Below are 23019 nucleotides of genomic sequence, written 5' to 3'. Positions count from 1 at the left end.
AATATTATAATGTTTTGCCGGATCAGTGTATCACTGATCACCGGCCAGAAGGAAGCCTTGCCATCTGAAAGCTGATACTAGACAAATGGCATTGATTAAGCAACTCATTATTTCAGCAGTTAATATCTCTAAGTGATGCACCGTTTGTGAAACTCAGGACTGACATTTGTTTAAAATATTAATTTGGTTGATAATAGTTTTCCTTTGTCTCTTTAATAATCCCCTGTTTTGTCCTCAGCTTTAAAAAAAAATACTGTTTCATTGTTTCAGACCTTGACCATTTTTGAACTTAGCACAAATTCAGTCACTCATTTTTTTGTAATATTTCATACTGGCATTGCAATTTCCTTGCACATGAAAAACCTTTTTTTGTGTGTTTCAACTTTTCAAAACTTTTTTATTCTGCTACTCAACTCCTTGAGTAGGAAACTGAGATTGTCTTTAATACATCCACACCCCAACAGTAAATATTTTGGTGAAACATTTAACTAAATGCAATAACATAAAAAAAAAGCAACTAAATATACATAATTAGTTACTTTAGATGCAAATACAGCTGTTTGTGTCTCAACAAGCCAGCTCAAAATTGATGAAACACAACCGTTTTTTATACGTTGATAGTCCGATAGCAGTCAACAAGGCAAATATCGATACCAACTGGAGAAACTGGAGCATCTCTGATTATGACTTCATCTTGTAGTCTAAAATAGTACGATTTTAAGCAGTGCTTCTTCTCAGTCAGGAGTCTTATGTGTGTGTCACAGTAAAGTCTTCTATTCATCCTGAATTCCCACGACAATTAACTGTGACAGACAAGGCAATTTTCATGACTTGAACACATTCAGCATCAGTTAACTTAAAACCTTTTTAGATATCACACACAGACAGTTCACCACTGTGGGATTAAGTTATACAGGGAAAAGGTCAAACATAAAGTTGAACTATTTCCAAAAAAAAAAAAAAAAAACACAACAAGATACTTTTCATTGTTGATGTCAATGTTTTATGTACATATTGTCGTGATACTGCATGAAAAAACATATGGAAAAATGTCTACATGGAGAAATGATTAGTCCAGTCACTACGACGCCAATAGAAAGAACAGAAATCAATACAGCCCATATCAGAAATATTACTCTAGCTTAACTGAATTGATTAATTATATTAGTATGTCAAATATATTGATGAAATAGGTGAAAAATGCTCTGACACAGACCCTCCTTACCATAGAAATGCAGAGAATAAAAATGAGAAGTCAAGACACATTCACCTTTTGCCTTGACCGGAAGGCATTATCACTGGCGAGACATCATTTAAAGTCACACTCCGATCAACATCACGGTCAGTGAAAAAGGTCAGAACCCCCCTGATTTCAGTCTCTTAACATTCCCCTGAATCTCTACTTATCAAGAGAAATGTCTTGAAATGCTGCCGCCCTAAGTGAGAATCACTCTTAGCAAATTTGAGATTCAAGGAAGTGTAAACAGAGCTAGTATTAATATCACAGGTAATCTCCAGTGCTGCTCTGGGAGTCACTGTACCTATGGAGGACTTCCCCCTTGTTGTTAGTAGTCGATGCACCTGAGCGCAGCGATGGTGGCGGCCAGTCTGCGAGGCAGCAGTTTGGCGGTCTGTCTGTAATCTTCTGGTTTAGCTCTAAGCAGTGTGACTATGTGTTGCAGGGCTCGTGAGGGCTGCAGGCCCAGGGCATCCATCACGTTGCTCAGGTAGTCTGTGGAGCAGAAACAGGAGTCGTCAACTCAAATGAACTGATACACATTAAGATAAATGATGCTCACCTTAACCACCGATTACAATTTAATCCTATGTCACTATTTTGCGAAGGTGCCGTATGGGATTAAATGTGTCCAGCATTTCAGGTTACTGTACCAATATCGGTGGCCAGCTGCTTAGTGGAACGGGTGCCGAGTTGAGGGATAAGCAAAATGGCATCACAGTAGGTCTGCATGGTCGCCCGAGCAATGGAGCCCAACCAATAGTCCGCTGTGTTGTCAAGCTCAGGAAGGTCATCACCTAAGAGAGAAGGAAGGTGGGGTTTCAAAAGTGGAGCCGTTCACAAGGAGTGAAGTGAACGAGAGATAAGCTGGGCTAAGACTAGGAATGTCCCGATCGGTATCTGGACGAGTCCAGGCATTATTAAAATGATCAAATTGAATCGGTATCGGGCTTCAGTCAAGCCCAATCTGTTATCTGGATATTTATTTCAGGTCTACCATAAACAAAAATAGCAAAGATGACTTCTTCTGTTGTAGTGGCGGTTGGCAGGCATCAAAGCTGCCAAGAACCCAAGAAGAAAAAACACGCAGCTAAACATGTCTGCTGTGTAGAAGTACTTTACTCTAGAAAATAAAGTCAGATCGTTCATCATTCAATAGTACCAACTTGATTTGCCAAGCTGAAAAACCACAGTACGTCAAATAGACTCAGGCAGAGACTGAAACAACAAGGAAACACTAAACACTGCAATAAGAAGAGAAAAGTTTCCTTGAGACAAAGTCAACGCAAAATATATTACAGAGGAGGTTATGGAGTTTATGGCGTTGGATGACCAGCACATTTCTGTAGTAGAGAGAGAAAGTTTTAACCATCTGTTGGAGCTTCTGCAACTAAGGCAACTACAAAGAATACAACTAAGATAAGAGAAGCCTTTATGAATGTCCAGGGGAGGGAATTTTGTTTATTTAAGATTGGATTGGGACTCGGATGGGCCAATACTGAATATTAAAAAGTCGCCATTGAATCAGGGAGCAAAAAGATTTGACTGGGACATCCCTAGCCAAGACTACAGGAGTTTTAAAATCCTAGCCTGCTAGCTAATGTTAGAGGACATTTCAAGTATTTTCTTCGTTCTGAATTTGAAGTTTGTGGAAAGAATTAAACAGCGAAGAAAATCTCTAGTAATAACCTTGCTCTGGAGGGAAAGGCAGCTTCCCAGCATGTAAGGCCATCTCTAGAGCTGGATCTTCCTGCGTCACGAAAGGCTCCAAGTGGAGAGGCAGAGACATCAGGTACTGTCCTATCTATGTGGACGAAAATAAAGTCATGTCATCTGGTGACAAAAAACACTTAACCATATCACATTAGTCTTTTTTTCACCTGGTCTGTGATGCACAAAATCATTTTATCTATTATTATTATTATGAACAGAATGTGACAGTCTTCATTATATTCAAACCTGACTAACATTTGTAATGTATTCTTGGGGCGACAGGCTGAAAGTAGGCAGGTCTTCAGTGTAGCTCTCTCCAAAACCAGGTGCTTCTTTACTCTTAACACAAACAGGGAGCACAAATCAAACAGAATGAGATCACATTGAAACAGGCTCAAACGCACAATCTAAAAGCTCTCAGCACTCGTGCGCTCAAATCATATCTATCCTCGTCTGAAATCAAATAACCTAGAAACCTGACACGTAATCACCTCCATCTTGGACACGAGGCAGAGCTGGTGTTTGATCTGCAGGAAGACGGAGTCGAAGGCCAGCTGGTTGGCTTGCTGATTGAGTCTGGTCAGAGCTGTTCTGGGCTCTGCTAACAAGCTGGAGTTACCTGTGCCCTTCTCCTGCAAGACAAGGAGGAAGAAATAACAGAAACAGCTGCACAGGGCTCTTGATGAACCAACAATTGCCTTCAGAGAAAGGTATCTACAGAGAATGTGACACCAAGCCCTGCACCATACCTTTAATGAATAGAGAACCTCCATCAGGTTGTTGTATTCAGCCACATTTCCCCTCTGAAGGTAGTTGTATTCCTGCCAAGGGTTCTTGGTGCCGCTCTTCCTCTCACCGGAGCTCACCTCCTGGATGCCAGCCAGGCTGCGTGGGCTGTACGACTCTGACAAATACTTACCTGCAGTGCCCAGGATCCTATCAGAAAGATAGATCACAAAGAATGCACGCATTTGCTTAAAAAATGAAAACGTGCCTCATGGCAGTGCGCTCACTGACAGATGAGAGCAATGCTTTCAAGGGGAAATCGGATAAAAATACAGTAATAACGTTTTGTTTTCTTAAGCGTCACTTAGAGCAATAAATGCTCCAGGTGTCTGAAGGTTTTCAGTCATCTAGGTACATCCAAAAACACAAAGCAGAAACAAGGGCGACTGGATTATTGGGTTTCTTGAAGAAGTGTCACCACTGATCCAAGTAGCTCCTTCAGCTCTAACAGACTGGTGGGGAGTTTAGGTTTTTATTGGCTCTGCACAAGCCATTTTTTTGGGTAATTCTGTGCCCTCAGACACCCAGATTCTGAAATCTGGACTTTCAAATAAGTCCATCAATGGACCTTAGGCACAAACTCCATTTTATGACTACATTTGGTGACAGAATAAGACCATTAAGACTGCCACTTTAACATTTCTCTCACTTGTTTGACAGCTGCTGCTCAAAGGCCCCACATTGTCTGAGTAGTTCTCCACATGTGGCGATGATTCTGCAAAAAAAAAAACAAAAAAAAAAAACAATACAGAAACAGTAAAGACTTTTCTGTGTAATGATTTGCAATCCAATTAAATTATTGCAAATCAAAAGAAAACATCCTTCACCTGACAGAGTTCTGGAAGGCTGTCCAGTCCTCCTGGAAAACAGAGGAACTCGGCGTATCCTCAAGTTTACATTTCTTCCTGATTGACTGGAGCGTCGTGGAGAAGTCTGACACATACCTAGAATAATCACAGCATTAAAGGAGGCGATGAAAACATTAAGCACATACACAAAAATAAGTAATGCATAAAGGCTTAATATACTGCGAAAGGGGTGTTTACTTGGTGAAGAGGGCTTTGAGGGCTTTGAGGAGGCCACACACAGCAAGTCCATCAGTCAGTCTGACACAGCGGTCCACAGCAGCGCTAGCCAGGCCAAACAACTTGCCTACAGAGTGGCTCAACTCTTCTACGCAATCAATTACCTCTCCGTGTTCCTAAAAACAAGAGAAGTGTCAAACAAGAGTTGGCATATAAATCGATTTGTGGTTTTAGTAAATCTAATCTTGAGTGTCTGTGTATATGACCGAGTTGTCTAACCAAAGGTACAGCGCTGATCTGGATGAGGAGGTGAGCTTCCTCCAGATCTCCATACTGCAGCTGATAAGATTTATAGGGATCGTACAGCGCACAGACCAGCTCATTCACCTTCAGTAGGTTATTCTCACCTGGGGAGGAAGCACAGGAAGAACATAAGAACATATCTTCCCACATTGTCAGTATCTACAATCATGTCTTGTCTATGCACATACCCAAATGTGGCAGCATAGCAGCCTCCAGGTTGTGTCCAAATGTGGACGTAGTGTGATGGAGTTCCAGCAGAGTGTCCAGACGCTGTTCTTGGGCTGCCCGCTCCATGGCCGTACTCAGGCACACGGGGATCGACGGCACCATGGCCCCCAGCGTCTGGATCAGCAGCACTGTCACCACTTCATAAGGGTTCTTGAACACCTGCAGAAATTTTCAAATAACGGGTTAGCGTCGGATCTTGAAATAAAACCAATGAAGTGTCTCTATCTTGGTGTGTCTCACCTGGCTACTCCACTGGAGCTGAGCATGCCAATTGGAGAGCAAGGTGTCGTAGAATTCAGCCAGCTGCTGATTCAGACTGAGCTCGCTCTGAGAGAGATCCTGCCATATGCTCACCAACTGGCCCTGGAGATGTCAAAACACATATTCATTCACATGCCTTACGTAAATGGATTTTGTGATAGCTCATTCAATCATTAATGACCCGTAGCCCCCACCTTGTGACACTTGTAGTAGTACGCAAGAAGCTGAGGCATTCTGTCTATCTCTGTGAAGACTTTAACAAACAGCTTGGCTTGGTCTGCAGAGAGGGAATAAAGTATGTAAACTTGGAGCAGACTGAAAGCTAACTATGGTGAAGACAACCTCTCACCAGAGTTCTCACCTATTGACATGGAATTAAAAGTTGCAACTATCTGTGGGCTGGCCATGGCCTCCAGTCTGTTTTTTAGAGCCTCCAGATGGACACACTTTTCAGAATAGTCTGGTGTGTCCACCAGCATGGCCAGGCTGTTCTGCATGCTGGTCAGCTTGGAGGAAATTACTGCAAAGTCCTGGAAACACACAGAACATTGTTAGTTATTATTATTACACAATAAATGTCCACACAATAAATTCTGTACTTTATGTCCTTTACGTCTGACATATCATAAGGATCGAGAGGAGTAGCAAAAGTCCATGACCACTAAGAAAGAAGCTAGACAAAAACATAACAAGTGAAGTCTTCTGGCAGCTTCTTTCATTTGTACCTGTGTTTTGAAGGTTTCCTCGATGTCTGCACTCAGTGTGCTCCATTTGTCTGCCTCCTGAAGGGCTTCAGCTGCCAGCTGCATGCGACCCTTCACCTGATCTATCTCCACCAGGACCTGATTAATTATTATCCACAAAATGAACCATTCAAGCGAAAAAATATCATCAGATCAGCCTACATGTTTCACGATTCTGTCATACTGTTACAGTTCTTACTATCAAAGATACAACATGTTTCAATAACATCACATCAGGAATGTCATTTTGTAGATTCACGTCATTGAACCAACACAGTGCTTGCAAATCATGAATATGCTTTAAGTATAGTTGTGGAGCTGCTCACACACCTGCATGGACTGTACTGTTTCTTGCTCAAACTTCTTGATGTCCTCTTTGACGAGGACCATCTGCTCCTTCAGGAAGGAAGCCTCCTGCTTCAGAGCCTCCACATCTCGTAGCACTCGGGGCATATTTTGAAGGGCTTGATTACTGCTCTCTACACAATGATACACAGTCGGCAATTATTCAACTATCACAAAACACAAGAAATTACAATTTTTGGAAACTGTTTGGAAACGAGTGCAAGAGCTAAATGTTACCTCGATAATCCTGAGTCAAAGCCTCAAGGAAATTTTAATTTTAAATGAAAGAATTTTTTTACTGTCATAATTTTTCAGGCAAAAGCTAGATTTCTCTGTGCTTCTTACTCATTAGTCACTCCATGTAAATGGAGTCAAAATATTGCTCTAGTCCTAATTATCTTTGCTTAAATTGAAACGGTGGAAAATCTAAAACAATATTTTCTAAACAGGGACACCATTTTCCTGGACACGAGCTGAAGATGAATCAGTAGACAGAATATAATCAGCTAATATCTAGATCATTCATTGTCACATGCTTGCTTTTTCCAGCTTATCAGACATAATGATCTTATGCATTTCCTCTTTGTCCCACGTGGTAGCTCGCTGAATATTTGCAGAATCTGGACATTTTGAACACTGTGCCATTTAGCGGACAGAACAATTAATTAAAAACCTAATGGCACATTAGTCTATAATCCTCAGTCTATGTACTGTTAGGATGCAATATGGATAGCTATATAATAACAAAACTATTTACAGGTCACTGTTCATGACCACTCTGGTTTCTGCATCAAATGTATTTCTGCAAATGCAAAAAGCTCATTTAATCATTTTTAATAGTGAAATCCGTTATTTTAGTATTTACATTTATTTCCTGATAAGACTCTCATACAGAGAAACTGAGATATGCATGTGAGTAGTGGCTTGTTAACAGACCTTAGTCATGTGTTTCAGGTCGGAACCACCTACGGATGCTTTGAAATAAAAACCTAAACTCCCCACCAAGTAGAGTTGCATTTTAGTTACACTGAAAGTTTTTTCTAACATTTATTCTTCCATATATGAACAAAATAAAACAGCCCTCCATTTAAGTCAAATGGGTAGCATTAACACTGATCAGGCATAACATTATGATCATTATGTCCTAATATTGTGTAGGTCTCCCCTGTGTCTCATCAGAGAATGGACATGGTCCTTCTGAGGGTGTCCTGTGGTGTCTGGCTACAGAATGTTGTTAGTGGGGGCCTTTGGGTCCTATGGGTTGAGGGGAGGGGCCTCTGTGGATCATCCCACTGATACTTGATCAGTTTGGGATCGAGTGAATTTGGAGGCCAGGTCAACACCTTGTGCTGTTCTTCATGTTTTTTTTGTTTAGTTGTTCCTAAACTGTTTTTATGTGTGTGTCTGTGTCAGGCTGCATCCTGCTGGGGACGGCTGCTGCCATCAAGGAGTGTCATTGCTATGGGGTGGGGGTGCCTGGTCTGGTCTAGGTAGGTGGTACATGTGGTATAAGTAACATCAACATGAATGCCAATGCAATGCCATTGCATTGTCACAAGATGGTCAATGTTATTAACTTTTCCTGTCAGTGGTTTTAATGTTGTGGCTGATCGGAGTATTGCAGGACTCTTACATTACCCTGCATTAGCTAGGTGTCACCTAGCGGAAGCTAGCTATCAAGAGAGAACTCTGACAGTAGCAATATATAAATACATTAAGTGGTAGTAGTTAAGTTAAACTCACCCTCGATAGCATTGTTGACTTCCTGGATGAACAGCTGCAGTTTCATGACCAGTGTAGCTGCGTGTGTGTCTGCTTTCCCCGGCGCGTCCTTCTGCACCACCTTGAAGGCGCCGTTCACCCAGTCTTTCACATCAAAATCATCGTCCAGGAACTTGGAGAAATCCATCCTTCACCAGAGCAACAACCTGGGTGGTGTTCACTCAAACTCTTCTGGTGCAGTCGGTGTCATCGACCCATTGCTAGCGACGGGCTGGCTAATTTTTCCCCAACAACGGCTTCGACACAAATATAAAATAAATAGCCCAGGAAAATGAAATAACCATTACGACTAAATATAGTTCCAGCAAAGCGACCGCCTCCTCCAGAGTTGTTTTTTAAAGGTTTACGGCTTCAAAAGGAGAAAAGTTAAATCATATTTCCAAATGCTAGCAGTTCTACTGACAGTGACAACAACTTCCTCTTGTGCTTTCTATTTACCTTCCCCGCAAACAAATGCCAACACAATGGACCTACTTGTTAAAAATAATAAAACAATATATACTTTGTCCCCACGAAACGAATAATTTTCCTTTTTTAAAATTAATAAATACTGTTCCTCGACTGAAAAAATAAATAAATAAAAATAGGTAAAACTGAAACGACCAGCTTAAAGTCGTGTCACACGTAAACATGTCCGTGCAGAAACGTGAAAACTTGTTTAACTGCATCCTTAACTTGATTTTCAGGTAATCCTTATGTCTGGGTTATGTAATACGTTAACATCATCAGTTGTATTATAAGTATAAATATCAGTGTATGCATCACATGTATAGTGCTTGTATAAACTACATTTTAAAAAATGAACAAATTTTGTTATAATTTTCATGAATTCCTATTTGATTATATGATTCTTCCACATCCTCAGCATGAACTAAGATCTCCTTTTAGTAAACATGCATGTCAGTCTCACCAGTCCCAGGTGGACCTGAATATCTGGCGTTTTCTTTGGGCATCTATTAAAACCACTTTGGATATTTCCCTCTTTAGACCTAAGAGTGGGTTCATTCAGAAAACTGCATTCGTCACCTTGTATTAGGTATAATACGTCTTCTGCTGCTATTTAGGGATCATGCATCTTTATTTAATGTTTCATTCAAAAAAGATTCAATATATAAAATAAAATACAAACACCAAATAATAATTGCAATCCATCCTCTTAAAATAGTGGCTTCGCACAGTCATGCTTTCAGAAGTATTAATCTGATGCAGTGGATAATTATCACTACATACAGCCTGTCCGATGAACATTATGCAAACTATAAAGGCAGTAAAAAGCTTCATGGAAAGTGCAGCTGGAAGGTTGCAAAGCAGCAGAAATCAAACATACGTCAGCCAGCAGCTTCCCGGGAGGACATCCACAACAACTGCTCTTCAGCTCATTTAAAGAGATGGGAATAATTGATGATATTAAGGACACGTTGTCCAAGGCGGTGTTCTCTCCAGCTACTCTGATGTCTGGACGAGGGGGGCTCCACATGGCTCAGATCATTCTGTCTCTGGTCACCTTTCTCCTGGCCGCCTTCAGAGGAGGGAGTAGCCATACCTACTGGAACTACGCTATGTTCGCCTGGGCCTTCTGCGCCATCATGACCCTCATCATCACCGTGATTGAGATGTTTAAGCTTGACATTATACTCAATATGTTTTGCATGGACTGGGGTGACTTCACCACGGGGATGGCCATGTCTTCTTCACTCATGACCATCTCTGTCGCTATCACCTATGCAAACTTCTATGCCTGCCTAAAATGCCTGTATGGCTGGATAGTGAGTATATTTGCTATCCTGTGTGGATTCGTCTACTTGCTGGAAGTGGTGAAGGACAAAATCCTGGATAAGAAGAAGGGGAGCTACCTGGCTGCGCTACCTGGATTCTGGAAGGTGATGGAGGCCTTTGTGAGCTGCATGATTTTTGTCTCGCTGACTGGTTACAGGGACAAGCCAGCTCTGATCTTATGCGTCATAGCGTACGCCATTCCATTTCCCATCCTGCCTATAATCATAGCCACCAACATCCTCAAAAAGCTGAAGAAATGTTTGCCCTTTAACCTGGACAGGTTTGTGTTCATATTCCTGGTGATATCTGTTGTGCTGTACATATTTGCTGCTATCATGTGGCCCATTTTCATGTTCAGAAACAATCCGCGTCCCAGCGACTGTCCACCCAGTTTCTGCATATGGGCCATTCAGTTTATGGTTGCATTTCTGACATATGTGAATCTGATTCTTTTCACAATCGACCTCATTTTTACCTTGCTTGGTATCTGCGACTTTAAACGCACATAAACGTCTCATTTTTCTTTCAAACTTCAGAATTCTATCTTTCTTTCTTTGCCAAATGTCTCTCCATGCAGCATTAACCATAAAGTAGAGGAATTAAGATTTATCTCCAAAGTTTTCTAGATATGTTAAGTTTTTATAAACAATGTCACTTACAAGAAATCTCTGTATGTGTTTGATTGCCTAGTCTTTGATTTTCTTGTCAACTGTTCTTCCAATCTAATTGGCTCTTGGTGGGTGTATTGCTGAAGGCCCAAGGAGGATGCACAGTCAAATTTTGACTTGTCTTCATCCTTAGTGGCCATTCATTATCACAACACCTTTTGATTACCGCATTTCCTCAAATAAAACCTCAGTCGGCCCCCTTCAAAATGGGTCCAATTTGCCTACATCATTCTGTAGCCAGATACCACAGGACACCCCCAGAAGGCCCATGTCCATCCTCTGAGTCACATCTGTTTTGGAGGCACAAGGGAGACAATATTAGGAAGGTGGTCATAATGTTATGCCTGATCGGTGTATGTAGCTGTGCACCAATCAAACTGGGGCTTTCAAGATCCATTTGTAGTCTTCATTTCCTTATCTCCACTGTGTACTTTAGTTGAAAAAATATTTACCTAAAAGGCCAGTTTAACACATGATTACACCCACAGTTTTATGCTGTCCATCTAGAAAATGCGTCAGCTGTGTCAGGGCTTAGTTGTAGTGACAAACATTTTTTTACTTTCCATGTGATGTTAAAGTTGCAAATTTGAATATTACTTGTCCTTTATTATAATGTCTTTTTTATGACCAAATGTGAAATTCAATGCGTTATCAATAAACACACCTGAATTGCGATTCAAGCTGTGTGATTATTCTTCATGGCTCATTTCTGAACTTCCTCATGTGCTGTTTTGACTGAATTCGAAATGCGAAATATATCAAAACGCATTACGACTGCTTGCACTGCAAACATGATTACCGACAAATGATCACACCCCCCGTTTTATGAAATCCGTCGTCCACGGACACACAAGGGGCCGGGATATGAATAGTGGTGCTCTAAGAAAAGATGAAAAGGGCTTAAAAAGACGGAGGACGTGTATGTGTGCACATGAAAGAGATATACTCATACTCATACTGTCCTGTGAAGGGTCGCGGGGGGATGAAGCCTCAGCTGTCATCGGGCAAGAGACGGGGTACACCCTGGACAGGTCACAGAGAGACAGACAACCATTCACACTCACATGCACACCTTCGGCCAATTTAGAATCACCAGTTAACCTAAAGAGCACATCTTTGGATGGTGGGAGGAAGCTGGACCTTCTTGCTGTGAGGCATCAGTGCTAACCACCAAGCCACTGTGCCGCCCACACCTAAATACAGTTTGAAAAAAAAGAATTGGGGATTGGTTACACAATCTGCTCCATATTAAAATGAGGCAAGAGTCAACAACAGCTTCCTTCCCCTTCTTATTCATGGGAAACTTACAGAGAGTCTGAAGGGCAACTCATTAAACAGGTCATTTGAATAAAAGGAACTGTAGCTGATACCTGCATGCCGTGTAAGCCATCCCCTAATAAGAACTGGACAAGGAAGGACGTGTCCACAGCCACTGATTAAGACGCTTCATCTCCCACAGAAGCTGCTTTTCCCCACTACTTGGCTTCTGGAAACTGAGCATCATCATGTGCGGCCCGTTCAAAAGTCCCAAGGCCATTTTGCGCCTCTTGGAAATAATTTTCAGCACTCTGGCTCTCCTCGTGGTCATCTTCAGAGGCAGGATGGTGAGTCCGTGGGGTGTCTGGTGTGAGTTTGTGTGGGTTTTCTGCATCATCGTGCCTCTGGTTCTGCTCGTGATGGAGGCTATGAAGTGGAACATCCTCCTGGTTGCCATACTCCCCAACTGGGATGACCTGTCCTGCGGCCTGACCCTGCTGTGTGCCGTGATGATCACCTCTGCCACGATCATCTTCGGAGCCATCTTTCTCTGCCTCTCGTGCGTCGGCAGCATCCTGTGTTTCATCTTCTCACTCATCGCCACTGTGATCTTCTGGGTCGACGGTGTGATGCAAAAAATGAAGTGTCCCAGTGGCTACTTTGCCACAGTGAGAGGAATCCTCCGCAAAGCAGAGGCTTTCATAGCATGTATTATTCTCAGCGCTGCCTTGGACTTCTTAATAAGCAGGGACTGGACATATAAGCCTTTCTGGACGATATGCTGCATCATCATTTTTTTCGTTTGCCTCCTGGTCACTGTGATCATCATAATTCTCAATCTGCTCAAGCTCCTTCAGGCTATGCTACCATTCGGGCTGAGCATGATAGAGTTCGTGTTCGACATTGTGGCGGTGGTACTGTACGTGCTGGCCATCATTCTTTGGCTCGTCTTTGGTTACAAACTGTACAGGCACAGTCAATACGCCTGTGAAAGGTGCGGCTACGCGGACGTGAATACTGTCACCATCGGAGCCATCATCAACCTTGTTCTTTACATCGTGGACCTGGTTTTAGCATTCAAAGCTCGCTAGAAATTTGAAGTGGCAAGATTTTATTTGTGCTTGTGACCTGCTTATAAGTGGATATATCCTGTAGACGGTAGCTGTGTGTACTGTATGTAATGAAATAAAGGATGCAAAGCAAAAATCAGTTTACAGCCCAAACTTTGTCCTATCTATCCTAAAATAAACAAATAAAATGGATAATAAATCCAGCGATCCAGCATGTAATTGTGCAAGTAAAGGAAGTAAGGCCTCTTACATGTTACTAAAAAGATTATTTTATTTTGCTAAATGTTCAGTATTTAAAGTGATATAAGAATGTATTTTAGATGATGCCTATAAAAGAGAAGCAAAGCTGTGTTCAACCAGAGTGGTCTTATTCATTTGAACATATTGTTAGTGTAACTTTCAAATGTCAGCAGGCATGTGAGTATTACTTCAAAGTTTTATTGCCTTTCTGCAAACATAACATAAGCTCAGAGACAATATATGCAAATCTCACAACTGTGGCAGTTTCATGCCGGGGAACTGAGATAGCGAATGCAAATGTTACATGCACACATGTATCCACCAAGTAAAAGGTTACTGGCTTTTTAGTTACAAATAAAACACAAGTATTTCCACACCTGTACGTGATTTTTACAGCATAATAACTCCTATATATATATATAAAAATTAAACTTCACAGTCCAAAGAGAGTTCCAGTAGAAAAAGACAACAGGGCGTCTGTGCATGCACTTCGCTCCTTCAGGCCTCCTCTGGTTCCTCAAACTCCACAGTCTCCAGCAGACCCTGGAAACAGAAGTAGTGGGAGTTGCAGTAGACGGGAGGCTTGTTGAGGCACATGCCCAACACTTCAGGCTTCAGCGACCCGAAGGGGTTGGCCCCGCTTCCCTTCATGTCCATCTCCAACTCCAGCAGGATCTGCAGGGAGTACGTCATCTCTGTCTCGCTACAAGCGGAGGAAGAGTAGATATTACATGAGCTGTGTGCAGATGTGGCTGTGTATCTTGAACACAATTAGTCTCAGTGAAAAGAAAGCGCCACGATAAAGGCTGGGTGGAGGTAATACATTCATCAAACCTTTGGTACATTTGCATACTCCGATTCCTCTGCGAAACTGCACAGTAATGCAAACTAGAATTACTACTATGCAGCTTCCACAAGTCAATGTGCACTTTACAGCAGTGTCTGCCCAGACTCATTTAATAGATGCAGTGCAGACTTTTGGAATTTAATAAAGCATTACGTTGATGTTGACTTTTAAGCTTTTGGCTATTAAAATGTCATCACTTCCATCGTTAGAAGGCAAATACTAGAGGCATGGGTGCAAACGTGTTTTGTGAGGCCCCAGTGATCTTGTCCATTGACCTTTGACCTCCAAAATCGAATCACTTCACCCTCAAGTTCACATGAATATTTACACAAGATTTGAAGACATACCCTCAAGGTGTTCATAAGAATGAGACTTATGATTTATGTACTTACAGTTAATTAAAACGGCACTGTGCATTTAATGTTGTGGAGGACGAAAGTTGAACTGCTTTACATGGTTTTGCATAATTGAAGTGATTACGCTGCTATGTATTTAATGCAAGCCAAAAATAAAACCTAAAACATATCAGATAACAGTAGAGTATTTCCTCTAGTGAATGAAGAAAGGAAGCAATAAAACTTTAATGTTGCAAATGTACTTTCCAACAACGTATAATAATCATCTCCATATATGCAGTACAGAAAGGCCACAGCTTGTGTGATCACTCACCCGAGAGCAGTGAACAGAGAAGGAATCTCGTAATCCCTGAGGAGCAGAAGTGTTGGAAGCCAACCTTGGTCCAGGCCTTGACTGGCATCAAACCCTTAATACAGACATACAGACAAAAAAAAAATAATCACACAGAAGAATCACAGAGAGTTTGAGAGAGAGAGAATGATTAACGATCTCCTTCTCAGCAGCACAACAGTGTGTAGAAGGATTCATATATTTTGTGCTCACCAGGATTAAATCCAACCACCAGGTCTGGCTTAGCCGCTTCCTCTTTCTCCACCACATCCTCCCAGAACTGATGGTAGAGTCCCTTGTAGGCGCTGATGTAGACTTTCTGCTTGGGTCCAGACTCTCTAAGAGGAGGCCTCACGATGGGGCCGTCTACCACCTCTGGCCCCACCATGACTATCACGATGCCCTGGTGGCCGGGGAACATGTTGTTCAGCTCGTCGTAGTCGCTCAGCCTGGCTGCCAGCGTCTCACTCTGGCCCGCTCCCACCAGGTGAATGGTGAGAGGTCTGGAGTAAGGGTTCAGACCAAACAGCCTCATCCCCCAGGCGATTGTCAGCGGCCTGGAGAAGAACTCACTGCAGACCCTCCACAGGGCCTGCTTCAGGTCATCGTCGCTGGGCCGAGGCCTGCCGGCGCTGGTCCATAAGTCTTTCATGTTTGCACCGTTTAAAATGGGCTCGAGGCGCTTTGTCAGGTCTCCCTGCATGGCAAGCCAGTCGTCCCAACCTTTGACCTCTGACTGCGGCTTTGACCATTTTTCTGTAGGGAATGGAAGGTCTCCTGATGATGGAAGGGAAAAATTCAAAGCTTAGTAGTTTGAAAGCAGACGGCGCTCTTTCTATGACATATACATTTAGTAGTAGTAGTAAAAGAAATACTCTACTCCTTTCTTAATACCTTTAATCGCAAGCCACTCCACAACTCTGTCGATGGCGGCCAGACGCAGCTGTGGGCAGAACTTCTTGTGTTTGGACCAGTCGTTCTTCTGACAGTCTTTACAGCAGTAGTAAACATTTAGACACCTGGGCACAGAGATGATAGAACAAGTAAATCCCTAACTTTGATGAAAGTATTATCTTGGTAGCACAGAGAGTGAAAAGGATGGATTTAAAAAAAATAAAAAAAAAAGTGCATTTACCTGGCACAACGCTTCAGGCTCTGCGGGTTTGAAAGCTGATTTTGCCGCTTCTCGCAGCAAGCACAGACTTTGAACGATTCCTCCATCTTCTCAAACATCTCTTTCTGGGACCGGAAGGCCATGGGTTTAGTTTTGGTCTCCGGTACAGGTCTGGAAAGGGGGTTAAAACAGAATGAATGATGCTGAGTAACAGCTATAAACACGCCTAATATCCTGTCTAGTTAAACTGTCCTCAGAAGTGAATAGTGGTCTACAGGGGTCATGCTCTTCTATTCTTAGACCGAGGCATTTGCTAGGCTATGCTGTTGAGTAACGCGTTGCAGGCATGCGGCTTGAAACTCAATGGTGACAACTCAGACAGAAAGTGAGGAGAACAGCGGGGAACCCATGAACAAAAGCAACAAAACAGTGTGCGCTGGCTACAATCTCAATATGCCATTCAAATGTCAGGCTGCCTCTGTTAACAAGCACATGGAGGTTCTATCCCCTCATGGCTTCACACGCCTGTCATTTTTTAGGCAAACTTTAGATTCTGAAATGTGCTCCAAAACTAAATGAGGCAGCAATCAGGTCTAGAATCAAACTAGCTCCACTCACCTCTCTGTTTCTGTCATTTTTATGTTGTGTGAATGACACAGGAGCTGCTCTGCTGCTTTCCCTCGCTGCTCCTCCGGTTGGTTTGATATGTGAGCGGCCTACCGGGGGGCTGCGGTGCCAGATATAGCACCTGTGCTCTGCCTTCTAGAAAGGTCTGACAAGTCTAGAGAATTCCTGACTTGGCAAGAGGAAGCCCCCTGTATACAACTGGTGAATAAAAACACACAAAGGCAAGTTTTGCAGTGAGAAAATGCCATAAGCCAAACAATAACTGTAGGATACAATCGAACAGAGCTACCTCTAACCAGAGTTTAATGCTTAATAACATATTTCTGCATGGTTTTAAAAACACTGGTTAATTAATTTTTAGTGCTGACCCACCAAGACATAGTCTGGACCCCTTAACCCTACTTAACCCCTTAACCAAGTCTTCCCTCACTCTGTGTGCTTCTGCCACATTTATCCACAAGAGGTCAGTGTCGCACTGTTAAGGCACCAATAGTACAAAGTGGCATCAGTGTCATGACAAAGCATTATTAGTTATTTTCAACATTTACAAATAATAATAATAAAAAAAGCTAAACTATAAACCCAGGCTTAATTTCATCATTTGGGTTAGTAATATATAACCCAAGATAGCCACATAGGAATACTTGCTTTACTGCATGTGAGAAGATCATTGGGATTAGACCGGATCCCATAATGAAGCAACTTTACATGTTTCTTGATTGATATTTTCTGTGCTTTATCAAATGAAGCTTAGGTGAAAGTTCAGTAAGAAAGATCTGCCTCCTCACATTCCCATCTTCCACTTTCCCACGCTGTCAGAATCACCTCCTTCTCCACGTCTTGTCCAGTGATCTTCAGCATGTGCCTATATTCTTCTGCATGCTCGTTGCATGCTCATGCTTCATAAATGTTCAGTCTGCACTCCCACTAGATCTCTCCTTGTTGCAGTACGGTTTGCATAAGTAGACTTTCACTCTTGAGAGTATGATCTACCCTAGAACGCAAACACATGAAAAGGATCCTTCCAGCTACTAAATTCCATTACAAAACTCTCAGAGTAGGTACATTTAAATTAAAGTAAATTTAATTTACATTTATACATAATTGATAGAATTTAAGAAGTTCCACATTTTACTTTTTGTTTGTTTTATTGTGTTTATATATTTTGTTTTTACCATTGACTCTTGCTGAACTTCCTCTCTTTTGCCAGTCTGATACAATGACAGGCCTGAAACTACATGACAATATGTCCAACCCACACTAATACAGGCTAATAAAAGAGTTCTCTATTACACAGATCAGCCACAACATTAAAACCACTGACAGGAGAAGTAAATAACATTGACCGTCTTGTGACAATCCAATGTTCCGCTGGAAACTTTTGGGCCTGGCATTCATGTAGCTGTTACTTAGACATGTAGCACCCACCTAGACCAGACCAGACACCCCCACCCCATAGCAATGACACTCCTTGATGGCAGCAGCCATTCCCAGCAGGATGCAGCCTGACACAGGCACACACACAAAAAGGCTTTAGGAACAACTAAAAAAACATGAAAAACAGCACAAGGTGTTGACCTGAGGGGTATTGCACAAAACTAGAATAAAGAAATCCAGGATAATTGAGCAAGCGCGGCTTGACTTAGCCTGCTCGGCGCATCCTGGTTTAATTGGTTGCACGTTTGCCGAACCAGGATTAAAAGGCGCGGCTATGTTAAACCAGATGAAGATAGCTGGGATAAGTGCGCGTTCACGGGATACTTAAACAGACCTCGCGATCGCTCACAGAATCACTGATGAGAACATAGATACAAGTCGCGCGTCATATTTCACAGCCGCGGAACAACAGCTCCTGATGCAGCTTTACGAAGAGGTGAAAGACTCAATATGAAAAAAGGCAATACTATTGCCATAATTAAAGAACGCGAGAAAGCCTGGCAGACAATAGCGGACCGGCTTAATGCGAAGTAGTCCAAAACTGTACAATTAATAAACAGCGCTCCATTGGAACCGTCATATACAATTAAAAAGGACTAAAGGAGTTACCTTTCAAGTTACTCAGGAAATGTAGAGTATGATTAAGTGCAAACAAGTATCCACAATGTGTGTGTTTAATCTATTTTTCTCATGTTACGTTTTTATCTATTTTATCTTTAATAAAGAACAAACTTGTCTGGCCATAAAAGGGGCTGGCAGCAAGTTAAAATTAAATATAAGAACATTTTGCAGGCTGGTAAGTGACTTTAAATAAAGGGAGGCCAGTGATGGAGGGGATCAGGGAGGGACAGTAACCGACTCTGTCCCAGCCACAGAAGCTGTCCGCTTCATACAAGGTACATATTGTAGCACTAGTGCACATGGAACACAATCAAATCAATAAATCAATCAATAATTTGTTTTTGTTTTTTTTAAAAACTAGAAAACATTGTGGTGTCCTCCCTCTTTCATGAATGTAAAGTAGAATTTAAAAGAGCCACCAATGCTAAGCAAAATGCACACAACAAAAAGTGACATTTAAGATCTTTTATTAACTAAAGAGAGGCTAAATCCAAAAATTAAGTGAAAAAACTTGCAATATATTGCTCCCTCACGAGTCTGCCATTAGTGTTGTCTGGGAAGATGGGAGCATTTTCCCAGTCAACATCAACAGCCACTCGGGGGGCCTACAATGTTATGCAGTACTACACATGCAGCCATAACGTCACAGGCCGTGTCCGGGGGAACCCTCAGGTAGTGCGGGCACTGAAACCGAGATTTCAGAAGGCCGAATGTCATCTCGACTCGAGCCCTTGTTTTATTGTGTGCATGGTTGTAGGCCTACTGTGGTGGGGTTTGTGGGTCCGCAAGGGGAGTCAAGAGGAATGACTCGCAGGCGTATCCTTTGTCTCCCAGCAGCACACCAGAGAATTCGCCTGACAATACAAGATATCATTTAGAAAACACAGCAGAGTTACACACACGATGTCCAAGGTGCTTACAGTACAAATAAAAAAAAATGTGTGGCTTACCTTGTGAAAGCCACTCGTAAATTGGACTAGCCCGAAAGACTCTGGAGTCGTGCACTGAGCCAGGCCACTTTGCCTCGAAATTGCTCACAAGGCAGTCAGCATCACAGATCATCTGAAATGTTAAGTTGTAACGTATTAAGGTCATTAAATGCACAGAATTAATTTCTGTAGGGCATAACCACAAATCAATCTTACCTGAACATTGATGCTGTGGAAGGATTTCCTGTTAATGTAATCTCCCTCATGTTCTCCTGAGGGGCGTTTGATCCTTACATGTGTGCAATCCACTGCACCAATGACGTTAGGGAAAGCTGTAACAAAGAATAGTGAGTATCCAACTGTGACTGATCAAATTAGAAACTAATGGTTGCACATTGAAATTGAGGTTACCTGCAATCTTGTAAAACTCCTCCTTGATGTAGAGGGGTCTTCTGTGGCCAGGGAAGGTGATGAATATGTTGCTAAATGATTTCAGCGCCAGACAAACACGTCTTATTGTGCGGCAAATGGTTCCTTAATTGAGGTTCTTCTGCATCCCGAACAGAATAAAGGAAGCTCCTACTTGCAAACCATCTCAATGTAACACAGACCATCTGTGGTACAGTGAGAGCATGGCTTCGCGCTGTCTGGTGCTGTATTTTTGGACCCAGCAGCCTACATAAATATCTTAGTCCATCGCCTGAGAATCTGTATCTTTCAATGAGATAGTCATCTCCAAAGGCCAACGGGTCTGACCTGTCCCGGAAGACTCTTTCACGCCTAAATGCCATATTGCCCTTGTCGCAGATTTCACTGAAAACTTTGCAACTTCATCAGCTGTGTTTTGTAATCTCAATTACTGCAATAAAACACATATTTATGAAACCTCTGACGGCAATTTGACAAGCAGTCATAGCAATATAACACTTGGCCTGAGTAATAATACTACCACTTAAATCAATATAAAAAGACTATTGCAATTACAAACAGCCAACAGATTTAAATGAATTGAGAAATGACTATATATATGTAATATTTTAATACAGGATAATTAAAATGATGCAACATACTTAGAAAGACCATGGACACGCTGTAAAACACATTAATTCCTCACAGGATTGACAGTGGAAATACAGGTGGATCACCAGGATTAATCTTAGCCTGGCTGTTAGCCTGGTCTGAGCAGGCTAGCTTCAGAGAATAAATCACCATAGTAACTTGGCCGGGTTAAGTCTGAGCTGCTTTCATGCAACCGACTTGAGGCTAAATTAAGCCAGGATAACCAACATATCCCGGCTTAATCCCTTATCTTGGTTTTGTGCAATACCCCTCAGGCCTCCAAATTCACTAGATCCCAAACTGATCAAGTATCTGTGGGATGATCCACAGAGGCCCCACCCCTCAAACCATAGGACCCAAAGGCCCCCCACTAACAACATTGTGTTGCCAGACACCACAGGACATCCTCAGAAGACCCATGTCCATTCTCTGTGAGTCACAACTGTTTTGGAGGCACAAGGGAGACCTACACAATATTAGGAAGGTGGTCATAATGTTATGCCTGATCGGTGTATATTGTTAATTGTACGGCCATTTTGCAGGTGCCCCATCGGCACATATGTATATGAATGTTTTTTGTTTTGTTTTTTTCACTTTAAAGAGAAACCAAACGTGTCAATCTAATAAAGTTGTTCCATTCACTACAAGTGTTGCAGGGGTCTTGACCTTCTTAGAATATCCACTGCCGACACACAGCGCCAACAACAACATTCCAGATTCACCATTCGAGGTGCAGCGACTTCTTCAATACGAGAAACAGAATCTCACGATAAAGAAGAAAAATGAACAACCAAATGAAATTAATCTCGTGTGGCACACTGTAATTTATTCAGGTTTAATTTTCTGATTATGTGTTCCATTAGTATGCATATGATCTGATTTCATGCGGCCATTGTGAGATTGGTCTAGCCGCAGAACAAAACACAGGAAGCCACCACGTGATGAGTCATTTCAGTCTCACTATGCATGCATGACAATGACCCTTTATATGCGTGGAGCATGTCACCTCTGGGCACCAACGGAGTAGAAACCTTTGAGCCTTAAAATGAACTTTGAATTCTAATACAATGAATTAATAAGGCAGATTACAGAAATCCCTCAAAGGTGGGTGTTTAGCGCCGTTTCGACATAGTAAATGTGTATTTTTCCAAGCATATTGGTGTAACAGCATAGCAGAGAAATGTCCATCTCTTAAGGGCTGCAGGAAATCATGCAAAGCCTTCAAATCTTGAAGGCTTTGACGTGCTCGATGATGAAATGTTAACTGTCTGCATCCCGACCCTCAAAGTCCTCTTGAGGCAGCAGACCCTGGAAACAGACGTAGTGAGAGTTGCAGTAGACCGGGGGTTTGTTAGGGCACGCATGGACCTGCTCTGGTTTCTGGGAGGTGAATGGATTGGGTCCTCTGTCAGTGATGTTCATCTCCAGCTCCAGCAGGATCTCCAGGGAGCACTTGAGCTCCATCTCACTGTAGGGAACAGAAAGATGGCAAGGAAATCGATTTATCAAATCTAGTTCTGTTATGTAGCACTCTTGAGAGATGTAAACACCTCCTCACAGACACGGGAAAGTTCCTCAAGAACAGAAGACAACAACATCATTAACTTTGCTATTTCATCAAGCGGAACTCTGCAAGGAGAGTTTGTTGCCAACACCTGCAGCAGGAGAAAGAAAGTCTTTTCAACTTTGCCTTTGTACAAAAAGGAAAGTGGTGTCGGTCACCAGAGACAAAGAGCGTGCCAAGAGAAAGCAGTGGAGTGTGATCTCAGGCAGCGATAACTGTGATGGAGGACTGTGATGGTGATGAGGTCAGCTAGTTGGGGAGCAGAGAGACTAAAAGCCATATCTGTTCGGAAAAGACTTTGCCATACAGTTACCTGTTATCTATTCGCGTGCAGCGGTTTGTTGTTCTTTGGCCAGCTGTTCCTCTCTTTGCCTCTGCATCCTCCTTTCAACGAGCTCCTCATCCGTATACTCTGGCACAAAACAGTAAGGACGTCCATCACAAACAAAGTCGTCGTTCACAACCATGCTCTTCCACGGATCTTGGGCTCTCTGCCATTCTCTTTTCTCTCCAGTGTGTGTGTGTCGCTTGTCTATGTCGTCACCGTGAACATTCTGTAGGCCTACGCATGCGCTTGTACCCGGCGTGTTTTTGTCGACACAGAAACATCCTGTTTTCCTAGTTTATGTGTTTGATGGCTGCAGGGAAATGCTGTTGTGTGAAATGTCAGAAATGTCCAGGAGACATTAGCTTTCGAGGA

At 42.3% G+C, this 23019-nt stretch overlaps 4 protein-coding genes across 4 annotated transcripts; 2 read left to right on the top strand and 2 right to left on the bottom strand.

Annotated features, from left to right (window-relative positions):
- Positions 1-987: 987 nt before the first annotated feature.
- Positions 988-8879, bottom strand: cog7 (component of oligomeric golgi complex 7). Its single transcript, XM_084566999.1, has 17 exons — positions 8385-8879; positions 6627-6775; positions 6279-6395; positions 5915-6083; positions 5748-5830; positions 5533-5655; positions 5253-5451; positions 5041-5168; positions 4783-4937; positions 4564-4680; positions 4386-4451; positions 3700-3886; positions 3442-3582; positions 3206-3289; positions 2927-3041; positions 1891-2034; positions 988-1732 (listed from the first exon to the last, which is right to left on the bottom strand). The coding sequence occupies exons 1-17, from the start codon at positions 8548-8550 to the stop codon at positions 1566-1568; spliced, it is 2310 nt and encodes a 769-aa protein (XP_084423125.1). The 5' UTR covers positions 8551-8879; the 3' UTR covers positions 988-1565.
- Positions 8880-9447: 568 nt separating this feature from the next.
- LOC311504225 (myeloid-associated differentiation marker-like protein 2) lies at positions 9448-10708 on the top strand (the record flags this gene model as incomplete). The annotated part of the gene is made up of 1 exon (XM_084567238.1): positions 9448-10708. The coding sequence occupies exon 1, from the start codon at positions 9812-9814 to the stop codon at positions 10706-10708; it is 897 nt and encodes a 298-aa protein (XP_084423364.1). The 5' UTR covers positions 9448-9811.
- Positions 10709-12371: 1663 nt separating this feature from the next.
- LOC311504130 (myeloid-associated differentiation marker-like protein 2) lies at positions 12372-13300 on the top strand. Its single transcript, XM_084567124.1, has one exon. It carries the CDS (start codon positions 12373-12375, stop codon positions 13213-13215), a length of 843 nt encoding a protein of 280 aa, XP_084423250.1. The 5' UTR covers position 12372; the 3' UTR covers positions 13216-13300.
- Positions 13301-13850: 550 nt separating this feature from the next.
- LOC311504675 (putative protein MSS51 homolog, mitochondrial) lies at positions 13851-16249 on the bottom strand. Its single transcript, XM_084567905.1, has 5 exons — positions 16104-16249; positions 15863-15987; positions 15182-15745; positions 14951-15044; positions 13851-14137 (listed from the first exon to the last, which is right to left on the bottom strand). The coding sequence occupies exons 1-5, from the start codon at positions 16223-16225 to the stop codon at positions 13933-13935; spliced, it is 1110 nt and encodes a 369-aa protein (XP_084424031.1). The 5' UTR covers positions 16226-16249; the 3' UTR covers positions 13851-13932.
- Positions 16250-23019: the final 6770 nt, after the last annotated feature.

The sequence above is a fragment of the Chelon labrosus genome, assembly GCF_963514085.1.
Source record: "Chelon labrosus genome assembly, chromosome: 19".
NCBI classification, from domain to species: Eukaryota; Metazoa; Chordata; class Actinopteri; order Mugiliformes; family Mugilidae; genus Chelon; species Chelon labrosus.
The sequence above is the reverse complement of the archived record's forward strand: the minus strand, read 5'-3'. Positions and strand labels throughout refer to the sequence as shown.

Bases quoted from the DNA above. Each gene is read 5' to 3' on its own strand.
- LOC311504675 (XM_084567905.1), bottom strand. From the start codon at position 16,225: ATGGCCTTCCGGTCCCAGAAAGAGATGTTTGAGAAGATGGAGGAATCG. The intron at 15,746-15,862 runs GTATTAAGAAAG...TTCCATCATCAG, and splicing joins GGAGTGGCTTGCGATTAAAG to GAGACCTTCCATTCCCTACA. The intron at 15,045-15,181 runs GTGAGCACAAAA...GTCTGTATTAAG, and splicing joins GGTGGTTGGATTTAATCCTG to GGTTTGATGCCAGTCAAGGC.
- LOC311504130 (XM_084567124.1), top strand. From the start codon at position 12,373: ATGTGCGGCCCGTTCAAAAGTCCCAAGGCCATTTTGCGCCTCTTGGAA.
- cog7 (XM_084566999.1), bottom strand. From the start codon at position 8,550: ATGGATTTCTCCAAGTTCCTGGACGATGATTTTGATGTGAAAGACTGG. The intron at 5,831-5,914 runs GTGAGAACTCTG...CCCTCTCTGCAG, and splicing joins TTTTAATTCCATGTCAATAG to ACCAAGCCAAGCTGTTTGTT. The intron at 5,656-5,747 runs GTGGGGGCTACG...TGACATCTCCAG, and splicing joins ACTACTACAAGTGTCACAAG to GGCCAGTTGGTGAGCATATG.